We start from the raw sequence: 18494 nt of genomic DNA on the forward strand, positions 1-18494 counted from the left end.
GCCTGGAGCAGGAACACCCCGGGGTGGTTTTGGGGGGGTTTGTGTGAAAGGTGCGTTTTGGTGCAGAGGGGAAACTGTCCCCACCTTTTGCTCTCCCTCTCCAGTTTGTTTTTTCCCTGTTCCAGCCTCTCCTGGTCTGTGTGAGAGGGGGAAATACAAAGCACTGCTGGGTCAGCCCCTGGGTTTTGCTGCCACCAGGTACAAACCCTCCTGCAGCCCCTTTTTTGCCCCGTGTCCCCCGGGTGTGGAGCTCGTGCTTGACTCCCCACAGCCTTGGCATCTCCTCTGGAGCCAATGCTGGAAACCCCCTCCCCGGGGGATGCTCAGCTGGGCTGAGTCAGGACCACGAAGGAGTTTGTGTTTCTGGGTGGAAATGAGCTCACACTCAAATTCCCGAAACCCTGAACTGCCAGCTGGGGTTTAACCCTTTGTGTGCCCCCCTTGGCTCTGCACGGTGCTTGTGCCCCGCCCACAGTGGCATCTCTGTCACTGTCCCCTGTGCTGGCTGTCACTGCACCGCTGGTGCTCTGCCTGCCCAGAGCCATCTCCTGTCACTGCCATTCCCAAACTCCTGCTGGCATGAGCCTGTGCTGCAGTGGGGTGAGGTGGGACCTGTGTGCACGGGGCCTCATGTCCAGGTGCTGCTGAGGGCTCGTGGGGTGCTGCTGGTTTGAGGTCTGGCTCAGCACCCCATCCCTGGTGTGCTGGGCACCCCATCCACAGCATCCTGTGCACCCCATCCATGGCATCCTGTGCACCCCATCCATGGCATCCTGTGCACCCCATCCATGGCATCCTGTGCACCCCATCCATGCTGTGTGCCTGCAGGAGAATGCCCAGACACACTGTCTGCATAATGCCAGGATTTGGGGCACAGGAGGGTGGCCAAGGGACAATGGGCACACCCCTGAGTGTGCTTGGAGCAGGCAGCAGGGAGGGCTGGCTGGAGCAGCCCTGCTCAGAGGGATGACCTGGGACAACTGGTGGCATCAGCCTCCCTTGCAGTGGCCTTGTCCTTGGTGTACCTTGATGGCAGAGCCACCTGGGCCACCACTGTCCCCCGTCAGTGTCACTGTGTGCCAGCCCATGGGTGTCCCTGTCAGTGCCAGCCCCGTGGTGGGTGTCCCTCTCAATGCCACCGTGGTGGTTGTCCCTGTCAGTGTCCCAGGTTCTGGGAGCCTGCAGTGCCCTCAGTAACCCACCCCTGCTCACTAATCATTTACTGGCCAAATCAGTGATTAACTCCTTCCCCTTGGCAAGCCTGGCCAGGCCAGCACATGCTGCCCACGGGTCCCCTGCCACAGGGATGTCCCACCATGCCCGGGGGTTGTGCTTCAATGAGCTGTTTTGTCCTTCTTTGTTTTTCTTATTTTTTTCTGGACCAGAAGGAAAATTCCCTGCCTGGGGTGAGGCATCCCTGTGGCATCCACGGGGGCTTGGGCACCCTTCTCCCAGCTCCTGCTCCCACTTCACTCTGCTGGTGGAAGGTGTCCCTGCCCATGGCAGGGGGGTGGAAGGAGGTGAGCTTTAAGCTCCCTTCCAACCCAAACCATCTTGTGATTCCATGATTTCATGATTCTACATCATCCCAGGGGGTTCTGGGGAGGGCTGGGATTCCAAAGGCACCTCACCCCCTGGGCAGATGTAAAGGGCAGTGGCCACGAGAGGGCTGTGGGTGCCAAAGGGGATGTGGGCTGGAGGGAGGATGGGATGAGTGTTCCTGCTGGGATTTGTCAGCTGCTTGCCTCCAGCCTGCCCTGGGTGTGAGCACACGTGTGTGGGTGTGCAGGGGGATGTGTGTGTTTGTTCATGTGTGTTCATGGGGGGGGTGCATGTTGGAGAAGAGAAGGTTGTGTGGAGACCTCACAGCCTCTGAAGGGGCTACAAGGAAGCCAGAGAGGGACTGTTCATCAGGAGCTGGAGTGACAGGACAAGGGGGAGTGGCTTCAAAATGACAGAGGGAAAATTTAGGTTAGATATACGGAAGAAATTCTTGGCTGTGAGGGTGGGGAGGCCCTGGCACAGGTTGCCCAGAGAAGCTGTGGCTGCCCCATCCCTGGAGGTGTCCAAGACCAGCTTGGACAGGGCTTGGAGCAACCTGGGCTAGTGGAAGGTGTCCCTGCCCATGGCAGGGGGGTGGAAGAAGATGAGCTTTAAGGTCCCTTCCAACCCAAACCATCCTGTGGTTCTATGTGTGGGGCTGCTGATGGTGCTGGGGATGCTCCCAAGGGCAGGACACAGCCAGTCCAGGCTGCTGGACCAGTTTCCTGTGGCCTCTGGAATCCTGAGGGCGAGATCCACCTCCTGCCCTGGCTCAGAGGGACAAACATTGGGCCAGGGCTGCTCTGGCTGGGCCGTGACCTCTCAGCACCCAGGGCTGCCCATGCCCTTGGGCTTCCAGCTGCCCCAGGGCTGTGTCATGGCCATGGCACTGCCCTGGGCTCGGTGACAGCGGTGGTGGCACAACCGGTTGGGGGGGGTGGCAGGAGCAGAGCCTCCTCTCCAGGCTGGTTTCACCCAGACAAGCCTCAGGGACTCACCTGGGACAAGGACAAACCTGTGCTGCTGCCCTGTCCCTGTGTGGGGTGTCCTACAGGGCTGCCTGCCCTGCTGTGCCCCCTGGATGATGCCAGGAGGGTGTGGGGGTCCCTGGGGATCCGGCAGGGAGCTGGTGTGGCATGGCTCTACTCTATCCTTGGTGTCAGCCTCCTGCCCAGCCCTGCACCCAGCCTGCCTCGGGGTTTGCCTCTCTCTGCCCTCCCCAGCTCTGGAGCCCCTTTATCTCCGCCTGCAGCCACCACGTGCAGCTTAGTCATGGGGATGCTGTGGAGGCAGGAGGGGCTGGGGACAGAGGAACTCTGTGACCAGAGGTGCTGGCACAGGGGATCCTGCTGAGCCAGGCCTCAGTGCTGTTGGCACCCCACAAAGCCCTGTTTTCTCCCTGCCTTTGCCAGGAGCCAGAGGGATGTGCTGGAGCCTGTGCCAGCCCAGCCTGTGCCAGCCCAGCCTGTGCCAGCCCAACCACCCCGGCTGCTCGGGGACCGGTGCCTCTGCACGGCTGGGTGTGACAGGGACGGAGGGGTGGCACTGGGAGGGGGGGTGTGGTGGAGCACAGCAGTCCCAGAGCAAACACCAGGATTGGGAAAGCACCAGCAGTGGGTGGCTGGGGACACCCGTCCCTGGAGGTCCCTGTGTGTGCTCCCACTTGCCAAAGGGCTTTGCTGTGGGTGTCTGAGCCTGCACCCAGGATGGGGGGTGGCTGGGTGGGAGGCAGCCAAGCCAAGCCAAGCCCCTTCTCTCCATAGCCATGGTGGTGAGGGGACAGGGGACATGGTTGCCTGGACTGTCACCTGTCCCCAAACCCCTCCAGCTCTTGGTGCAAAGGGACAGCGCTCATGGGTGGCTGTGGCTGTGGATCCTGGGGGGAAATGCTCTCTATAGCCCCCAGTGCTCACTGTATGGCCAGAGGATGCTCCCCAGAGACCCCAGTACTGCTGGGAGGAAGGAGCCAGTGGGTGACTGAGCTGGTTCCCACATGGAACACGTCAGCCCCACACAGGGTGCTGTGGATTTTGGGGGTCAGGGCACCCACTGGCATCATCAGTGTGGGCTCCCCATCCCCTGCTCAAGCAAAGCCTGGCTGTACCACCACTAGCAGCCCACACCTTGCCAAGTCTGGTGTCACCTTGTCACATGGGTGTCTGTCCCTCTTGCTTCCCCTGGGGTGGCCACCAGGGCTACTGGTCAGAGGCCATCAGTGGCCCAAATCACCCTCTCCACACCCTGCAGGGGTTTGCTGAGCCTGGGGGGCGGTTTAGTCACCTCAAGTATTTCACTGCAAGTCTTGTTTCAACCTCTGCAAATAATTGACTTTTGCTTTTCCGTTGACTCCGAACCTCCTAATTGGCCCCGCCGTTAATCAGGGAGGAATGAGTGACTAAGCCCGTCTCGCCTGCCCGGGGACCGGGGGCTTACTTTTTCCCATGAACTGAAAGGAAACGAAACCTCAAAATGTCCTTTTCAATCTCAGCTGCCTGCATGGCTGCCCCGCTCCCCGGCCAAAATCACACAGCTCGGGAGCCGGGAATTCCAGCAGAGGTGCTGCAGGGACGCCAGCGCGGCCCGGCTGCGCCTTCCCGGGGGGAAAGGCCAAAAATCCGGGCTGAGGAATTCCTCTGGCGGGATGAGCCACCCTCTCATCCTTTGCTGTGAAGAACTGTGTTAAATTGAAAGCGATTTAAAGTGATTTTCAGCCCTGGCACAACGATGCCGCGCCGTAGTCGCTCCCATTGCCGGCAGCGCCGGCGTCTCCTCGGGGATGGGTTTACCTCCCCCCCGCCGCTGTCCTCGGGCAGCGTTTTCCTCTGGAGCTGCTCATCCCAGAGGGATTTGCAGCACCCTGCAGCAAGCTGCTCCTTGTGCTGCCTTGGCTGCCAGCACGGCTCGGGGGCGGCTGCTGGCTGGAGATTTTGGCTGCTGCCAAGCTGTGCCGAGCCGGCTCGGGGGGCTGTTTTGTCTGGGTTCATGCCCCCAGCATCGTGCTGGCTCCGGCACTGGGATGCAGAGCCAGCATCCTTCCTCCCGTTGCCAGTGCTCTGGCAGGGCCTGAGCTGTCAGAAATACTTGGAGGAGACTCAAATTCTTCCTTTTTCGCAGGCTCTGGGGCAAAGTTGAGAGGGAAATTCAAAGTCGAGGCGCCCCGTGCCAAAGGCGGCTCTGGGGGAGGTTTTCCCGCAGCTCTGGGGGAGGTTTTCCCACAGCTCTGGGTTGCCTCGTTCCAGGATTTTGGTGTGGGAGCCCCATGTGGGGTCTGGAGCTGGGGTGGGGAGGGTGCTGGGTGGGTCAGGGTGCCCGTGGGACAGGGGTGCTGGTAAAGGTTGGGGGGACAGCCCCACTCCTCTGCTGTGGCTGATGGCCCAGGAGGAACAAGGGGTTCCTGTGACTGCCCCCCTGGGGCTGGGAAGGCCCTGTCCCTGCTGCTGGGGGTGGGTTTGCAGCATCTCCTACTCTGTGCATTGAGGGGTAGGAGGCTGCTGGGGAAGGGATGGAGGGGATCTCCTCCAGTGTGGGGTGCAGGGGAGCACCTGGCAGCTCAGGCTCTCCCAGCACCTTGGTCTCATCCCAGTTTGGGGTCCTGGTGGGGTGCCTGTCTCACCTGGGGGTGCCATGGAGAGTGTGGGGGGTGCCAGGCTGTCCTTTCCCCTCTGAGTCTTTGCAGTGCATCACCAGCTGCAGGGCCTGGATCCCAGCCTGGGATGGCCCTTCTGGGGGCACAGCAGGGTCGGGGGGGTGTGAGGGACGTTTGGGGATGGGGAATGGAGGGTTGCCCCAATCTCAGCAGGCTGAGCTGGTGGGAGCAGGGCCAGGAGCTGCACAAGGCACGGGAAGCCAGAATCAGCTTAATGTCAGGAATTTCCTGCCGGGGAGAGGAATCCATGAAATAATGTGAAAGGCCAAAAAAAGAGATCATCCTGACCCCAAATCAGTGCCTGGGCTGGAAGGGGAGGGCAGAAAGCAGCAGGTTCCTCTGTGCTCCCTGCACCAGAGTGTGCCCTGGCAGCAGGAGGGCGATGGGAGGTGGGTGGGGAGGGCACCTGAGGTGACCCAGGCGGGTTTGCAGCAAGGAGCCCCCCAAACCCAGCCCTTTGCCTGACATGTCTCTGCTCTCCCTTTGCAGAGAAGACAGGGAAGGTGCTGGGGGAGTTCTGCAGGTGCTACAAGGAGCAGTACGGGGTAGCTCTGTTCAACAGCGTCCGCTATGAGATCGAGGGCAACGGGGGCCCGCAGGCACAACTGCTGCACCGCAAGGTAAGACGGGCTTTGATGTCCCCCCAAAGCCCAGGCATGGCCCTGCTCCACCCTGCCAGGTGGAATGTAGCCCGTGCCACTGGTCCAGCCCATCCCTGGGGAGCTGTGCAGCACGTGGGGTGGTTTCCTTTCCCGCTCCGCGGAAGGAGCACAGGCAGCAAGCGAGGACAAGGCTGGCTCTGGGATGCAGCCCCGTCGATGTCTGTGTGCCTGGCAGGAGCTCAGGGACCCCCTGGTGCCCCGTGAGGCCCTCAGGAGATGTGCCAGGCTGTTTGTCTCCTGCTCCTGAGTGCGAGTGATGCTCCAGCCCAGGCAAATTCCCAGGGAGGAGTAGGAAACACCTGGCAGGTGTCCCTGACCCTGTGGGGGAAGCGGAGCTGGCTCCAAGTCTCATCTCCAGCAGCCACGTGTCTCCTGCCTGGGCTAAAGGTCTCCCTTGGAGATGGAGCTTGTGGCTCTGGCACCCAGGGGGGGATCCTGCCCTTTCCTCCCACCTCCAAAGGCAGATGCAAACGGGCAGGGGGTGCTCATCAGACAGGGCTTGGGATCCTCCGTGGAGCCACTGTCCCGTGGGTGCTCCTTGAAAGCAGGAGGAGATGTGATTGCACATGGAGAGAGGCTTCTGCTCTTGTCTGGGGCTTAAAGGGGGTGCTTTTGTTAGAAATCTCGAAAATACCTCGGTGAGATCACACTCAAGCCCTGGGTGCTCACAGAAATTGTGTCCCTGACCCACCTCCTCTGGGAGCTGCCCTGGGTGCTGGGTTTGTTAGGAAAAATAAAGGAGGGGAGGTTCCTGTGGAGGAGCCAGGCACCCAGTGTCCTCAGCACCGTGTCCCTTGGCTTCCTTGGAATTCAGCAGATGCCTTTGGCTCCTACTCCCCTGGAGGTACCTCCATCCCCAGGTTTGTTGTTTCAAGCAGCCCAGGAATGTCTGAGCAACAGCAGCAAGGTCGGGAGGTCAGGGACACCGTGCAAGGCTTGGAAAACACCCGTGTATAAATAGGACATTCCTCTTGCTCAGTGTCCTGTCTGCTGCCCCTCCCAGGATCCCAGCAGTGCCACTGGAATATGTCCCACCTGCTGCCCATCCCCTCCCAGGATCCCAGCAGTGCCACTGGGATGTCCCAGTGCTCCAGACACTGTAGGGACCAGTCTGTGGGGTGGCTCTGCGAGGAGCTGGGTGATCATCTCCTCCAGATGGACTCTGCTCCCCAGATGTGCCCAGAAACTTGTGGATGTCTAGAGATGGAGGGTGGCATCCTGCCTGTCCTCAGGCAGGTCCAGCTGGGATGTGGCACTTGGGATTTTTAAATGTTAGTTATTTATTGGCCTTTTTTCGTGGTCTCTGTGGGGATGCAGTGCAGTGAGACCAGAGGCTGGTGGCCCTGCTGGGCAGAGGGGGACAGCAGGGCTGGGGTCATCTGAAACACCAGCAAGACTCAAGAGCAATGAGAATATGGAATAAATATCTCTGCCTCTGGTCTCTCCAACAACCCATGTGTCCCCATCCAGAGCCTCTGGAAAACCATCCCTGACACCCTCTGCTCCCATGGCAGCCTCAAAGCTGCCATTCCCCAGCCCCATGACAGGGATGTGGGCAGCCCAGGGGCTCCCTCCTTGCCCATCCCCACAATTTGGCACATACCTGCCTGTCCCAAATACCTGCTGGAGCTGGGAGGTGCCACCTCGGTGCCTCCCTGGGGCGAGGAGGGTGTGTCAGGAGGGGATGGCTGTGCTGGGGCTCCCAGGGTGCTGCTGGCCCTGAGCTGAGGGTCCCCTGGAGCCATGGCAGGGCTCAGCCTGGGTTTTAGTCCACCAGCAGCTGCTCTGCCTGGCTCAGTGTGCCCTGGGCAGTGGTTTCAGAGCCAGTTTGGGGGAGCTCATTCTCCTTGGATGTGCCACCCTGGGGAGACACTGATGGGGGCTCCCAGAGCTGGCAGCTCCTTTCTGTCCCCATCCTGCTGGTGGCCTTGGGGCTCAGATTCTCCTGCCTCCTGCAGTCCCTCAGCCCTGCAGGGCTTAGTTTGGGCTTCTTCTCCCTCTTCCAAGGGCTTTGGAAAGCCCTAAGGAGCAGTGAGGTGCTGTCAGCCAAGCTGCTGTCAGACCTCCCCCAACCCAAGGTGGGTGTGTGGTCGGGGGGGAGTGCAGGGCTTGGGGAAGGCAGTGAGTGAGGTTCCTGGGAACCAGGAGATGGGAAGCAGAGAGAAGAGTGGGAAAAGTTCCTCCAGGAGGGTCCAGGTTCTGTGTCATGGTCCCTCCTGCTGGCCACCGTGGTGGATGGTGGGTGGCCACGGCAGAGGCGGCCGCCAGACACTCGAGCCCTCACGAGAGCTCTCGGCTCTTGTTTATGTTCCTGGGATCATAAAAATTCCTGGGACAGATTCTTGGCTCCCCCAGGCAGGCTGTGTTTGGGATGGTGTCAACGCTGCAGGGTGGGGGCCAAGAGGGGCTGGAGACACAGGGAGGGGCTGCTCTGGGGGGGGGAGAGGGGAGGGGGGATGTCCTTGGCCTGTTCCTGTCATAGAATCGTACTGTGGAATGATGGAATGGTTTGGGTTGGAAGGGACCTCGAAGCTCATCCGGTTCCACCCCCTGCCATGGGCAGGGACACCTCCCATGAGACTTTCCACCATCCAACCTGGCCTTGGACACTTCCACGGATCCAGGGGCAGCCACAGCTTCTCTGGGCAACCTGTGCCAGGGCCTCCCCACCCTCCCAAGGAGGAATTCCTTCCCAATATCCCATCTAAATCTCTCCTCATTTAGAGCTGTTGCTGGTCCTCCATGAAGTCCAGAACATCTAAACACCAGCTGATGCTGAGCCCTATGGGGTGGCTTCTTGCTTTTCCTCTTTTCTGTCCCATCTGGAGACCCAGCAGAGCAGGGCTGGGTTCCTGCCATCTGCAGATGCCTCTGGCAGCACCTTCCTGCTGATGCCCACTCGCCAGCAGTGCCACAGACGGTCCCCACTGCCCCAAGCCATGGAAACTGCAGGAGCTGGGGCTGGGAATTGCTGCTGGAGGGCCCTTCTCCAACCTGCCACTCAGGCAGGGGAGCTCAGGTGGCTCAGCTGAGCTCGGTGTGTCCCCCAGGATGGAGATGGAGGGGCAGGGCTGTGACCAGAGCGTGGTGAACACCACCACGTGTGACTCCAGTGGTGACATGAGCAGCCTCTCTGGGGTTTTCTGGTGACTCAAAGGTGTCACCCAGGCACACCTATTCAGGCACTCAGATTTTCAGTGCTGCAGGACATGATCCAGTGGTGAACTTGGAGACCCTCAGCACAGCCCTAGTGCAGCAACACCCACCCAACCACCACAAACGGACCTGGCTGAGCTCCCCGAGCCAGAGCTGCCCCTCACTGACCCCCCCGTGCCTCCCACCTCTCTGTCTGCTCCCCCAGGTCCCTCTGGAGGACCATGTCATCTACTCAGGCAACATCTTCCAGTACATCGAGGAGAACAAGAAGTGGCGGAACCGGTTCTGCGTCGTCCCGCACAACTACGGCCTGGTCCTCTACGAGAACAAACTGGTGAGGAGAACCCCCCCTTCTGCCCATCTCCAGTGGGGACAGCTCCCAAGGGGACCCCCAGACGTGGTGGGGTGGCCGTGGATGCTCCCCCTCATCCGTGACCACCTCCTCCTCCCGCCCAGGCCTACGAGCGGGAGCTGCCGCCCCGCGTGCTGGTCAACAGCGCCGGCTACAAGGTGCTCACCTCCGTGGAGCAGTACCTGGAGCTGGTGAACAACAGCCTGCCTGGTGAGCCCCCTGCACCCCCTGACGCTGCCGGGCACCCCCCGGGCACCTGTGGGAAGGGGGGGGTTTGGGGTGTGTGATGCCTTCTGGAAAGGGTGGTGTTGGGATGTGGGCATCCCTGAGGACCTTCAGGAAAGGGTGGTTGTGGGGTGTAGGATCCTGGAAGACCTTCAGGAAGGGGTGGTTTTGGGGTGTAGCATCCCTGAGGACCTTCAGGAAGGGGTTGTTTTAGGGTGTAGCATCCCTGAGGACCTTTTGGAAGGGGTGGTTTTGGGGTGTAGAATCCCTGAGGACTTTTTGGAAAGGGTAGTTTTGGGGTGTAGCATCCCTGGAAGATCTTCAGGGAGGGGTTGTTTTAGGGTTTAGAATCCCCGAGGACCCTTTGGAAGGGGTGGTTTTGGGGTGTAGCATCCCTGAGGACCATCAGGAAAGGGTGTTTTTGGGGTGTATCATCTCTGGGGACCTTCAGGAAAGGGTGGTTTTGGTGTGTAGGATCCTGGAAGACCTGCAGGAAGGTGTAGTTTTGGGGTGTAGCATCCCTGGGAACCTTCTGGAAGGGGTCATTTTAGGGTGTAGAATCCCTGAGGGCCTCCTGGAAAAGGTGAGTTTGGGGTGTAACATCCCTTGGGACCTTTGAAAAGGGAGGTTTTGGGGTGTAGCATCCCTGAGGATGTTTGGGGAGGGGTGAGGTAGTTTTTTGGGGTGTAGCATCCCTGTAAACCTTCTAGAAGGGGTTGGTTTAGGGTGTAGAATCCCTTGGGACCTTTTGGAAAGGGTGGTTTTGGTGTGTAGGATCCTGGAAGACCTTCAGGAAGGTGCAGTTTTGGGACGTAGAACCCCTGAGGACTTTCAGGAAGGGGTCATTTTAGGATGTAGAATCCCTGAGGGTCTTCTGGAAAAGGTGGGTTTGGGATGTAGCATCCTTGAGGACTTTCAGAAAAGGGTGATTGGGTGATTTTGGGGTGTAGCATCCGTGGGGACCTTTTGGAAAGGTTTGTTTTGGGGTGTAGCATCCCTGGAAGACCTTCAGGAAGGGGTTGTTTTAGGGTGTAGAATCCCTGAGGACCCTTTGGAAGGGGTGGTTTTGAGGTGTAGCATCCCTTAGGACTTTTTGGAAAGAGTAGTTTTGGGGTGTAGCATCCCTGAATACCTTCAGGGAGGGGTTGTTTTAGGGTGTAGAATCCCTGAGGACCCTTTGGAAGGGGTGGTTTTGGGGTGTAGCATCCTTGAAGACCTTCAGGGAGAGGTTGTTTTAAGGTGTAGAATCCCTGAGGACCCTTTGGAAGGGGTGGTTTTGGGGTGTAGCATCCTTGATGGCCTTCAGGAAGGAGTAATTTTGGGGTGTAGCATCCATGGGGATCTTTGGAAAGGGTGGTTTTGGGGTGTAGCATCCTTGAAGACCCTCAGGAAGGTGTAGTTTTGGGGTGTGGAATCCCAGAGGACCTTCAGAAAGGGGTGGTTTTGGGGTGCAGTATCCTTGAAGACCTTCAGGAAGGGGTCATTTTAGGGTGTAGAATCCCCGAGGGTCTTCTGGAAAAGGTGGTTTTGAGGTGTAGCATCCATAAGGACCTTCTGTAAAGGGCGGTTTTAGGGTGGAGCATCCTTGGGGACCTTTGGGAAGGAGTAATTTTGGGATGTGGGGGTGCAGGGAAGGAGAACAGCCCCATTCCCCCTGGTGGGATGTGAACACTGCCCCTCAGCTCCTGCCACAGCCACCAGGGAAAGAAGGAAAACACGTCCGTGGCTCCATGAAAACCACGGAGATCTTAATGACTTTTAATTCCATTTCTCACTTTTCACTCCTCATTTCCTTTTTGGAAGAGCAAGGCTCTTTTTTCCACTTTTTTTTTCTTTCTGTCACAACTCCCAGCAACGACACTGTGGGAAGGAGATGGGCATCCCCACCCCTATCCCGCCCTGCCTCCTCCTCAGAGCATCGTCCCCTCTCTGCAGGTGTGACACCCAAATCAGGGCACTCCCCCATCCTGAAGTGCCCCACGGATTTCCCCCTCATCCTCTGGCACCCCTATGCCAGGCACTACTATTTCTGTGTGATGACGGGCAAGGAGCAGGACAAGTGGCGGGCGGTGTTCCAGGACTGCGTCCGGCACTGCAACAACGGTGAGCGGGGCTGGGGGGGGCACAGGCTGGGCACAGCATTGGCCCCCTGCTCTGGGCAGGGTGGTTGGCTGGTTGGGGTTGGGTTTTGGGGCCAAAGATGATGATTTAGAGGTCAAAAGGAGGAGTCAGGTGGGAGCTGCTGGATAAGGAAATGCTCCGGGGGGGTCTTAGAGCATCTCACAGTGACTGAAGGGGCTCCGGGAGAGATGGAAAGGGCTGGGGGGAAAGGACAAGGGGATTGGCTTCCCACTGCCAGAGGGCAGGATTGGAAGGGATATTGGGAAGGAATTCTTCCCTGTGAGGGTGGGCAGGCCCTGGCACAGGTTGCCCAGAGAAGCTGTGGCTGCCCCTGGATCCCTGGAAGTGTCCAAGGCCAGGTTGGACGGGGCTTGGAGCAACCTGGGCTGGTGGAAGGTGTCCCTGCCCATGGCAGAGGGGTTGGAACAAGATGATCTTTAATGTTCTTTCCAACCCAAACCATTCCATGATTCTGTGGCTGAGCCCTTTATCTGGCCCTTGGAGCGTGGGCAGAGCAGGAACATCCAGCTGCTGGAGCATCCCTGTGCCCAGCTCCGTCCCCCTGCCCGCAGGGATACAGGGCAGCAAGCATTTGCAGAGCCAGCACAGAGGCTGACTCAAGAGCTGCCCTCATGCCTATTTTCCACCCTGAGGTAGAAAATACTTGGTAAGACAGTCATCAAACCCCAAATCCCAAACCCCACCGAGGGCAGCCAGGGCTGTGGGCAGAGGGGCGGGGGCTGCGTGGCCGGGGAGGAGGCAGGACCTGCCTCCCACGTCAGCAATACTCTGGCAGGAAAACACGATTTTCCTGCTTGGCTGTGGCCTGGGAGCTCCTGGGCTGAGCCCCAGGTCCTGGCCCTGCCTGGGATGGGGAGAAGTTTCCTGGGGAGGGCGGTGCCAGAGCTGAAACCTGCTCAAAATCGGGTCTTTTAGTGGGCAAAGAGCAAAGCTGCCTATTTTGTAAGTGCTTCTTGCAGTCCTGGGAGCTCTGTATAGCCTGAATTTTGCCTTGATTTTGCCAGAGCTACTGTTTAGGGAGCAGAGTAAAGGGGTGGGATCCGGTGCCTGGGTTTCAGTGGGAGTTTCCATCCTCCCATGATAGATTAAATCTCCTGAAATCTGCTATTTTGCTTTTTTATTTTCTTGTGCTGGGGGTGTCCAGTCTCGTTGGGCTGAGTGTGCCCCCTCAGCCCACCCAGGGCCTGGCTCCTTTGGGGGGGTGGGTGCAGTGACCCCTCCATCCCTCTTGGGATTGTGCCTGAGCATCATTTCTGGATGCAACTCAGCACCCCAGGACCCACAACACCAGGGCACTGTGAGCCAAACCAGCTCTGGGTAAAAGAGGAATTAATCTCCTGCTAACAAAACCCCAATTTATGATCTTTAACTCCCTCCCAGCACCCCAGGTGCTGCTGTGAGAGACAGGAGAGGTGTGAACTCCTCCACCACCCCTGCTCCTTGCCAGAGCTGTGCCAATAAATCCTCTCCTCCCTCTCCTTCTCCTCACTATGTGATGGAAAAACCTTCCCGGGGTGGGCAGTGGGCAGGGAGGGCTCAGTGCTGGGGAACTTCTGCATTCCTACAGCCCAGATTTCTCTGTGAGATTGTTCTTCCTGCCCCTCACTGCTCCTGAGCTCTGGGATACTGTTTCATATTCCATGAAAGCTCTTTTGTTGTTGTTGTTGAGCACTTTTCATTTTTTTCATCCCTAAATTAGAGGCTCTGTTTCTGCCTCTGGTTGTGAGCCTTGTGGGAATTTTCACCTCCCCTTCTCAGGCTGTATTTCTGTAACACCAGCTCTGCTGGAAGGACTGGGGATGTGCAACACTGTTCCTCACACACACAGTGCCCAGCCTCGTGTCCCTGGAGCCCTTGGCTGCTCCAAAAGTGTCCCTTGCCCTGTTTGGTGTCACATGGGGTTGGGGCAGTGCCTACCCTGAGGGTCTTGCCCCTTGTTAAGGATGGTTTGAGTGGGAAGGGACCTTAAAGACCATCTTGTTTCCACCCCCTGCCATGGGCAGGGACACCTTCCACTAGCCCAGGTTACTCCAACCTGTCCTTGGACACTTCCAGGGATGGGGCAGCCACAGCTTCTCTGGGCAACCTGTGCCAGGGCCTCCCCACCCTCACAGGGAACAATTTCATCCCAATATCCCACCTAACCTGTCCTCTGGCAGTGGGAAGCCAATCCCCCTTGTCCTGTCACTCCATGCCCTAAACCACATGTTAATGAAGCAAACTCATTAAATTTGCCCCATGAAGTGGCACAGGGGCTTCTCTCAGCCCTGCTTGTCCCTGGACAGGGCACAGGGCTCGGGACAGACTCAGGGACGTCCCCAGGCTTGGCCTGGGGTGAGCAGCTCTGAGGGGGGGCAGATCCAGGAGGCTTTTTGTGGGGTGAATCCTGCCCCACTCTCTGCAGGATTTGGAGGATGATCTGTAGCAGCTCTGGCTGGGGACTGAAGCTCGTGCCAAGCTGTGCCAGCTGGGAGGGGATGCTGAGCTGCTGGGATCCATGGATGGAGGAGCTCAGCCTGGCTCTGGCTCCCCCTGAGCCCTGAGAAGGGACAGATTTGACTTTCTCAGTGTTTTTCCCCCCTGTATATTAAGCTGCCCCTTAGGAAAAGCTGCTTAGGCTTGGAGTTAATTGTAATCATCTTACAAAAGTCTGTGTGCAGTGGGAAAGATCCGCTCCCTGCCCCGGGCTGGCCCTCCTGGGAAGGGAAAGCCCACCCCTGGGTGTCCTGGGTGGTGCAGGGACGTGCTGTGACCCTCTGCTCTCATCACTGCAGGGATGCTCTCCCAGAGCCTCTGCTGGGGGACAGGTCACCCTGACAGGGCTCACATCCATCCTGCTTCCCTCCTGCCAGGGGTCTGGGCATGGGGCAGTTGGGTGCTGGGGGTTCATCCCAGGGGTGTTTCTCTGGCTGTGAGGCACCTCCACAGCCTGGGTAGGCTGGGACAAGGCAGGGACGTGTGTGGGACATGTGGGACAGCTCTTGGGCTGTCCTGCCTGCACACTGTCCCCATCTCCTCCTCCTCCTCCACTTGGGATGTGGCCACGGGCTCCCAGCACCCTGCCCCTCCTCCTGATGGGTGCTGGGGGAGGGTGGGGGTGACGTCTGAGCCCCCTCGTGCTGGTGACCCCGTGAGCTGTGCTGCAGTGACTCACCTCGGGGTCAGCCCAGCTGCCTGGGGACGGGGCCCTGACTCATTCCTGATGCCTCTTGGCCACTTTCCTCTTCCTCCTGAGCTGTTCTGCTCCCTTCAGGGCCCCCCCTTTACTCCAGTCCCCCCAGCTGCCCTGTCCCGTGGTGCTGGGGGACTCACTGGTCCCCAAGCAGTGTGAGGGGTCACTCAGCCCCCCATCCTGCTGAGCCCCTGCTCCTGCTGTGCCTTTAGAGCTCACTGAGCCCCCAGGTCTCCATGTACTGTTGGGGGTCACTGAGCCCTCCAATCCTGCCGAGCCCCTGCTCCTGCTGTGCCTTCAGGGCTCGCCAAGCCCTCGGGTCCTCATATCATTGGGGGTCCCTGTACCCCAAGGTCCCCGGGCACCATTGGGGGTCACTGAGCCCCCATCCTGCCAAGCCCCTGCTCCTGGGTGCCTCCCTGCCCTCAATCTGGCTCTGGAGAGGTTAATCTGGACAGAATAGGAGACCCCCAACCACTGCTGCCCCCCCCAGTCAGAGACAGTGTCCTGGGACCCCCCAGTCCTGGTGACATCCCCGAGCTCCTCGCACAGCGCCGAGGGTGTGGGGGACTGCAGGGACCCCCTGCCAAGGGGGGCTGGGGTGCTGCAAACTCCCTAGCGGTGCCAGGCTGCCCACTCATGCCCCCCCCTGCCCTCTGCAGGGATCTCTGAGGACTCCAGGGTGGAGGCTCCAGCCTTCACGGACGCTGTGCGCATGTACCGCCAGGCCAAGGAGCAGTTCGGCACCTGGGACATGCTGTGTGGGAATGAGACCCAGGTGAGCTCCTCTGTCCCACCCCGGGCTCTGGGGGCACGTGGGGGCCGAGCAGGGCCCCCAAAACCTCCTGCCTTGCAGGTCCTGAGCAACCTGGTGATGGAGGAGCTGCTGCCCGAGCTCAGGAGCACCATCGGCCCCCGGCTGAAGGGGAAGGCTCCGGAGCGCCAGCGGACCTGGATCCAGGTGTGGGGCTGGGATTGCTGGGGGAGGGTGTCACCACTGCTGTCCCTGCCCCTGCCTGCAGTCCCAGCTTTGGGGGCTGCAGTGCTTCCTTCCTCCCCTCCCTGCTGGGCTCGCTGCCCACCAGCTTTCCTGCCCCTTCTCCCGGCCCCCTCCAAAGAATCCGTCCTTTCTCCACAGTGGCTTTTTAAAGCTGTGCCCCTGCCCAGCCCTGCCCAGCCCTGCCTGCTCTGCCTCGTCCCCGGGGCCAGGGAAGCAAACAGGAGGAAGCCCAGCCCCGGAGCAAAGCCTGTCCTGGCTATTTTTAGTGAGCCATTTTTAGAGCAGCGCAGGCTAAATCCAGCCCAGACCCTTGCGAAACACTGAGGGCTCTTCAAAACTGCCTGGTAAAACCTTAAAACCCGGCACATAATTACCACCAGGCTGGTAATGGGCCACTGGAGCAGCCTGAAAACACATAAACACTGCCTTCTCAGTAGCTGTGGTCTTAGCTGCAAAGCTGGGAAGCCCGAGGGAGGGAGAAGGGGATGGCTCTGCTTCCTGCCAGCCCCAAAATCCTGGCATTTGGCTGCAAAGTGAGTGTGAGACTTCAGCGAGTGGCTCCATCCTGCACGTGGGGTTGGCTCCTGAGAGCCCAGGCAGGCTGAGCAAGCAGTGCACAGCTTTCCAATGGGGTCAGGGGCTCTCCTGCCTGGACCTCCAGTATCCCTGGACCAGCAGCATCTCCAGCCCTGCAGCATCCCTGGACCACCATCATCCCCATCCCTGCAGCCCCCCAGACATGCAGCATCCCCAAATCTGCAGCATCCCTGGACATGCAGCCTCCCCAGACCTGCCTGGGGCAGGTTTTCTGCTCGAGGCTCAACTCTGTGCCCCTCCAGCACCACTTTGAAGCAGCTTCTGCACCACAGGAGCTTCATCTCACCCATCCTGGGGGGGTCCATGCATGGCAACCTACTGCCAGGCTGCGAGGCAGAGTCCTGTCAGGGCAGGGGGAGAGGCTGGGCTGGTCCTGCAGGGGATGGCTAGGGGGGCAGCTGGAGGTGGAGGGGGCAGGCAGGTGACCAGCCCAGCTGTCCCTGTCCCCCCAGATCTCAGATGCCGTGTACAGGATGGTCTATGAGCAGACCCAGGCCCAGTACGACGCTGCCAGGGCGCGGTGTGAGCAGGAGCGGCCCCGGCTGGAGAGCACCATCCGCACCGACATGGACCAGATCATCACCTCCAAGGAGCACCTGGCCAGCAAGATCCGAGGTGCAGCCCCACAGGGATGTGTCCACAGCCAGCCCCTGGGGTGGCATTCTCCCTGTTCCACCAGGGTGTGGCTGTTCCCGGGTGCAGCTCTTGGAACCCTTGGGGAGGTGCCACCAGGTGCAGTTTTGGGGTGCATGTCCTTCACTGGCGTTGTCCCAGGAGGTGGGGACAAGGTGGGAAGTCACCCCTTCAAGCATGGTAGGAATGGGTTCAGTACAGACCAGGGGCCCTCTCCAAGAAGGGTTGTCCTGCAAATGGGAGCCTTTTGGGTCCTTCTCCATGGGGTGGGTTTAGGAGCTGATGTGAGGAGCTGGCAGGGCAGAGAGGAGCCTCACCATGCTTCTCCCTGCTCTCTCCAGCCTTCGTGCTGCCCAAAGCAGAGGTCTGTGTGAGAAACCACGTCCAGCCCTACATCTCCTCCATCCTGGAGGCCCTGATGACCCCCACGAGCCAGGGCTTTGCCGAGGTGAGGGAGGTGTTCTTCAAGGAGGTGACGGACATGAACATGAATGTCGTCAACGAGGGTGGCCTGGAGAAGCTGGTGGAGGTGAGACCCGGCAGTGCTCCTTGCTGGCTGGTGGGCTCAGGGGTGACAGGGCCACTCCTGCTGCCCTCCCCAGTGTGGGTAGCGCTGGGGGACCCCAGGCTGGGAAAATACGGGGGAATTTTTTCCCATGAGCACGTGGAGGCTGTCCCACCCTGCTGAGCCTGGCTTTGTCCCCAGTACATGGAGAAGCTGTCCCACCTGGCCTTCCACCCCGTGAAGATGCAGTCCTGCTATGAGAAGATGGACCAGCTGAAGCTGGAGGGTCTCCAGCAGCGATTCGATGTCTCCAGCACGTCTGTCTTCAAGCAGAGGGCCCAGATCCACATGAGACAGGTGGGATGGGGACTGGGCTCCTCCTGTGCCCCCCTGGGCTGGGCACAGAGGGCCAGGGAGCCCAGGCAGGGTTTGGCTGGGATGTCTGTCCTGTCTCAGGCACACAGCTAAGGGTGGATCAATCCTGAGGGTGGGCAGCTCCCAGGCTTGGGCATCACACCACAGCTGCCCCTCTGCCACTGAGCCCACCGGCACCAACGAGGCCAGGAGCCCAGTTCTGGGATCTGATCCAGCCAAACCTGGAGTGGGGTGTAGGAGGATGAGCTTTGAGCACCCTCTTCCTCCAACACCCTTGGTCCTTGTGATGGAGGCTGTGGATGCCACGCTGGGCTGTCAGGGACCCTCCCAGAGTGAAGGATATTTGCCTGTGGGATATTAAAAATAAATTCTTCCCTGTGAGGGTGGTGAGGCCCTGGCACAGGTTGCCCAGAGAATCTGTGGCTGCCCCATCCCTGGAAGCATCCAAGGCCAGGTTGGACAGGGCTTGGAGCAACCTGGGATAGTA

General features: G+C 59.6%; 1 protein-coding gene across 2 annotated transcripts in view; it reads left to right on the forward strand.

The window, feature by feature from the left end:
* Positions 1–18494, forward strand: part of NIBAN2 (niban apoptosis regulator 2) — a 30680-nt gene that overhangs the window by 7794 nt on the left and 4392 nt on the right. For both annotated transcript variants that reach the window (XR_010435492.1, XM_064677132.1), the window contains exons 2-10: positions 5678–5808; positions 9212–9340; positions 9463–9568; positions 11519–11686; positions 15560–15675; positions 15754–15858; positions 16947–17109; positions 17469–17656; positions 17834–17989. Coding sequence is in view for 1 of the 2 variants with exons in the window: in XM_064677132.1 (XP_064533202.1) it covers positions 5678–5808; positions 9212–9340; positions 9463–9568; positions 11519–11686; positions 15560–15675; positions 15754–15858; positions 16947–17109; positions 17469–17656; positions 17834–17989 (1262 nt within the window). In the remaining variant the exon portion in view is untranslated. The remainder of the gene's footprint in view (positions 1–5677; positions 5809–9211; positions 9341–9462; positions 9569–11518; positions 11687–15559; positions 15676–15753; positions 15859–16946; positions 17110–17468; positions 17657–17833; positions 17990–18494) is intronic.

This window comes from Pseudopipra pipra, chromosome 20 (genome assembly GCF_036250125.1).
Source record: "Pseudopipra pipra isolate bDixPip1 chromosome 20, bDixPip1.hap1, whole genome shotgun sequence".
Taxonomy (NCBI): Eukaryota; Metazoa; Chordata; class Aves; order Passeriformes; family Pipridae; genus Pseudopipra; species Pseudopipra pipra.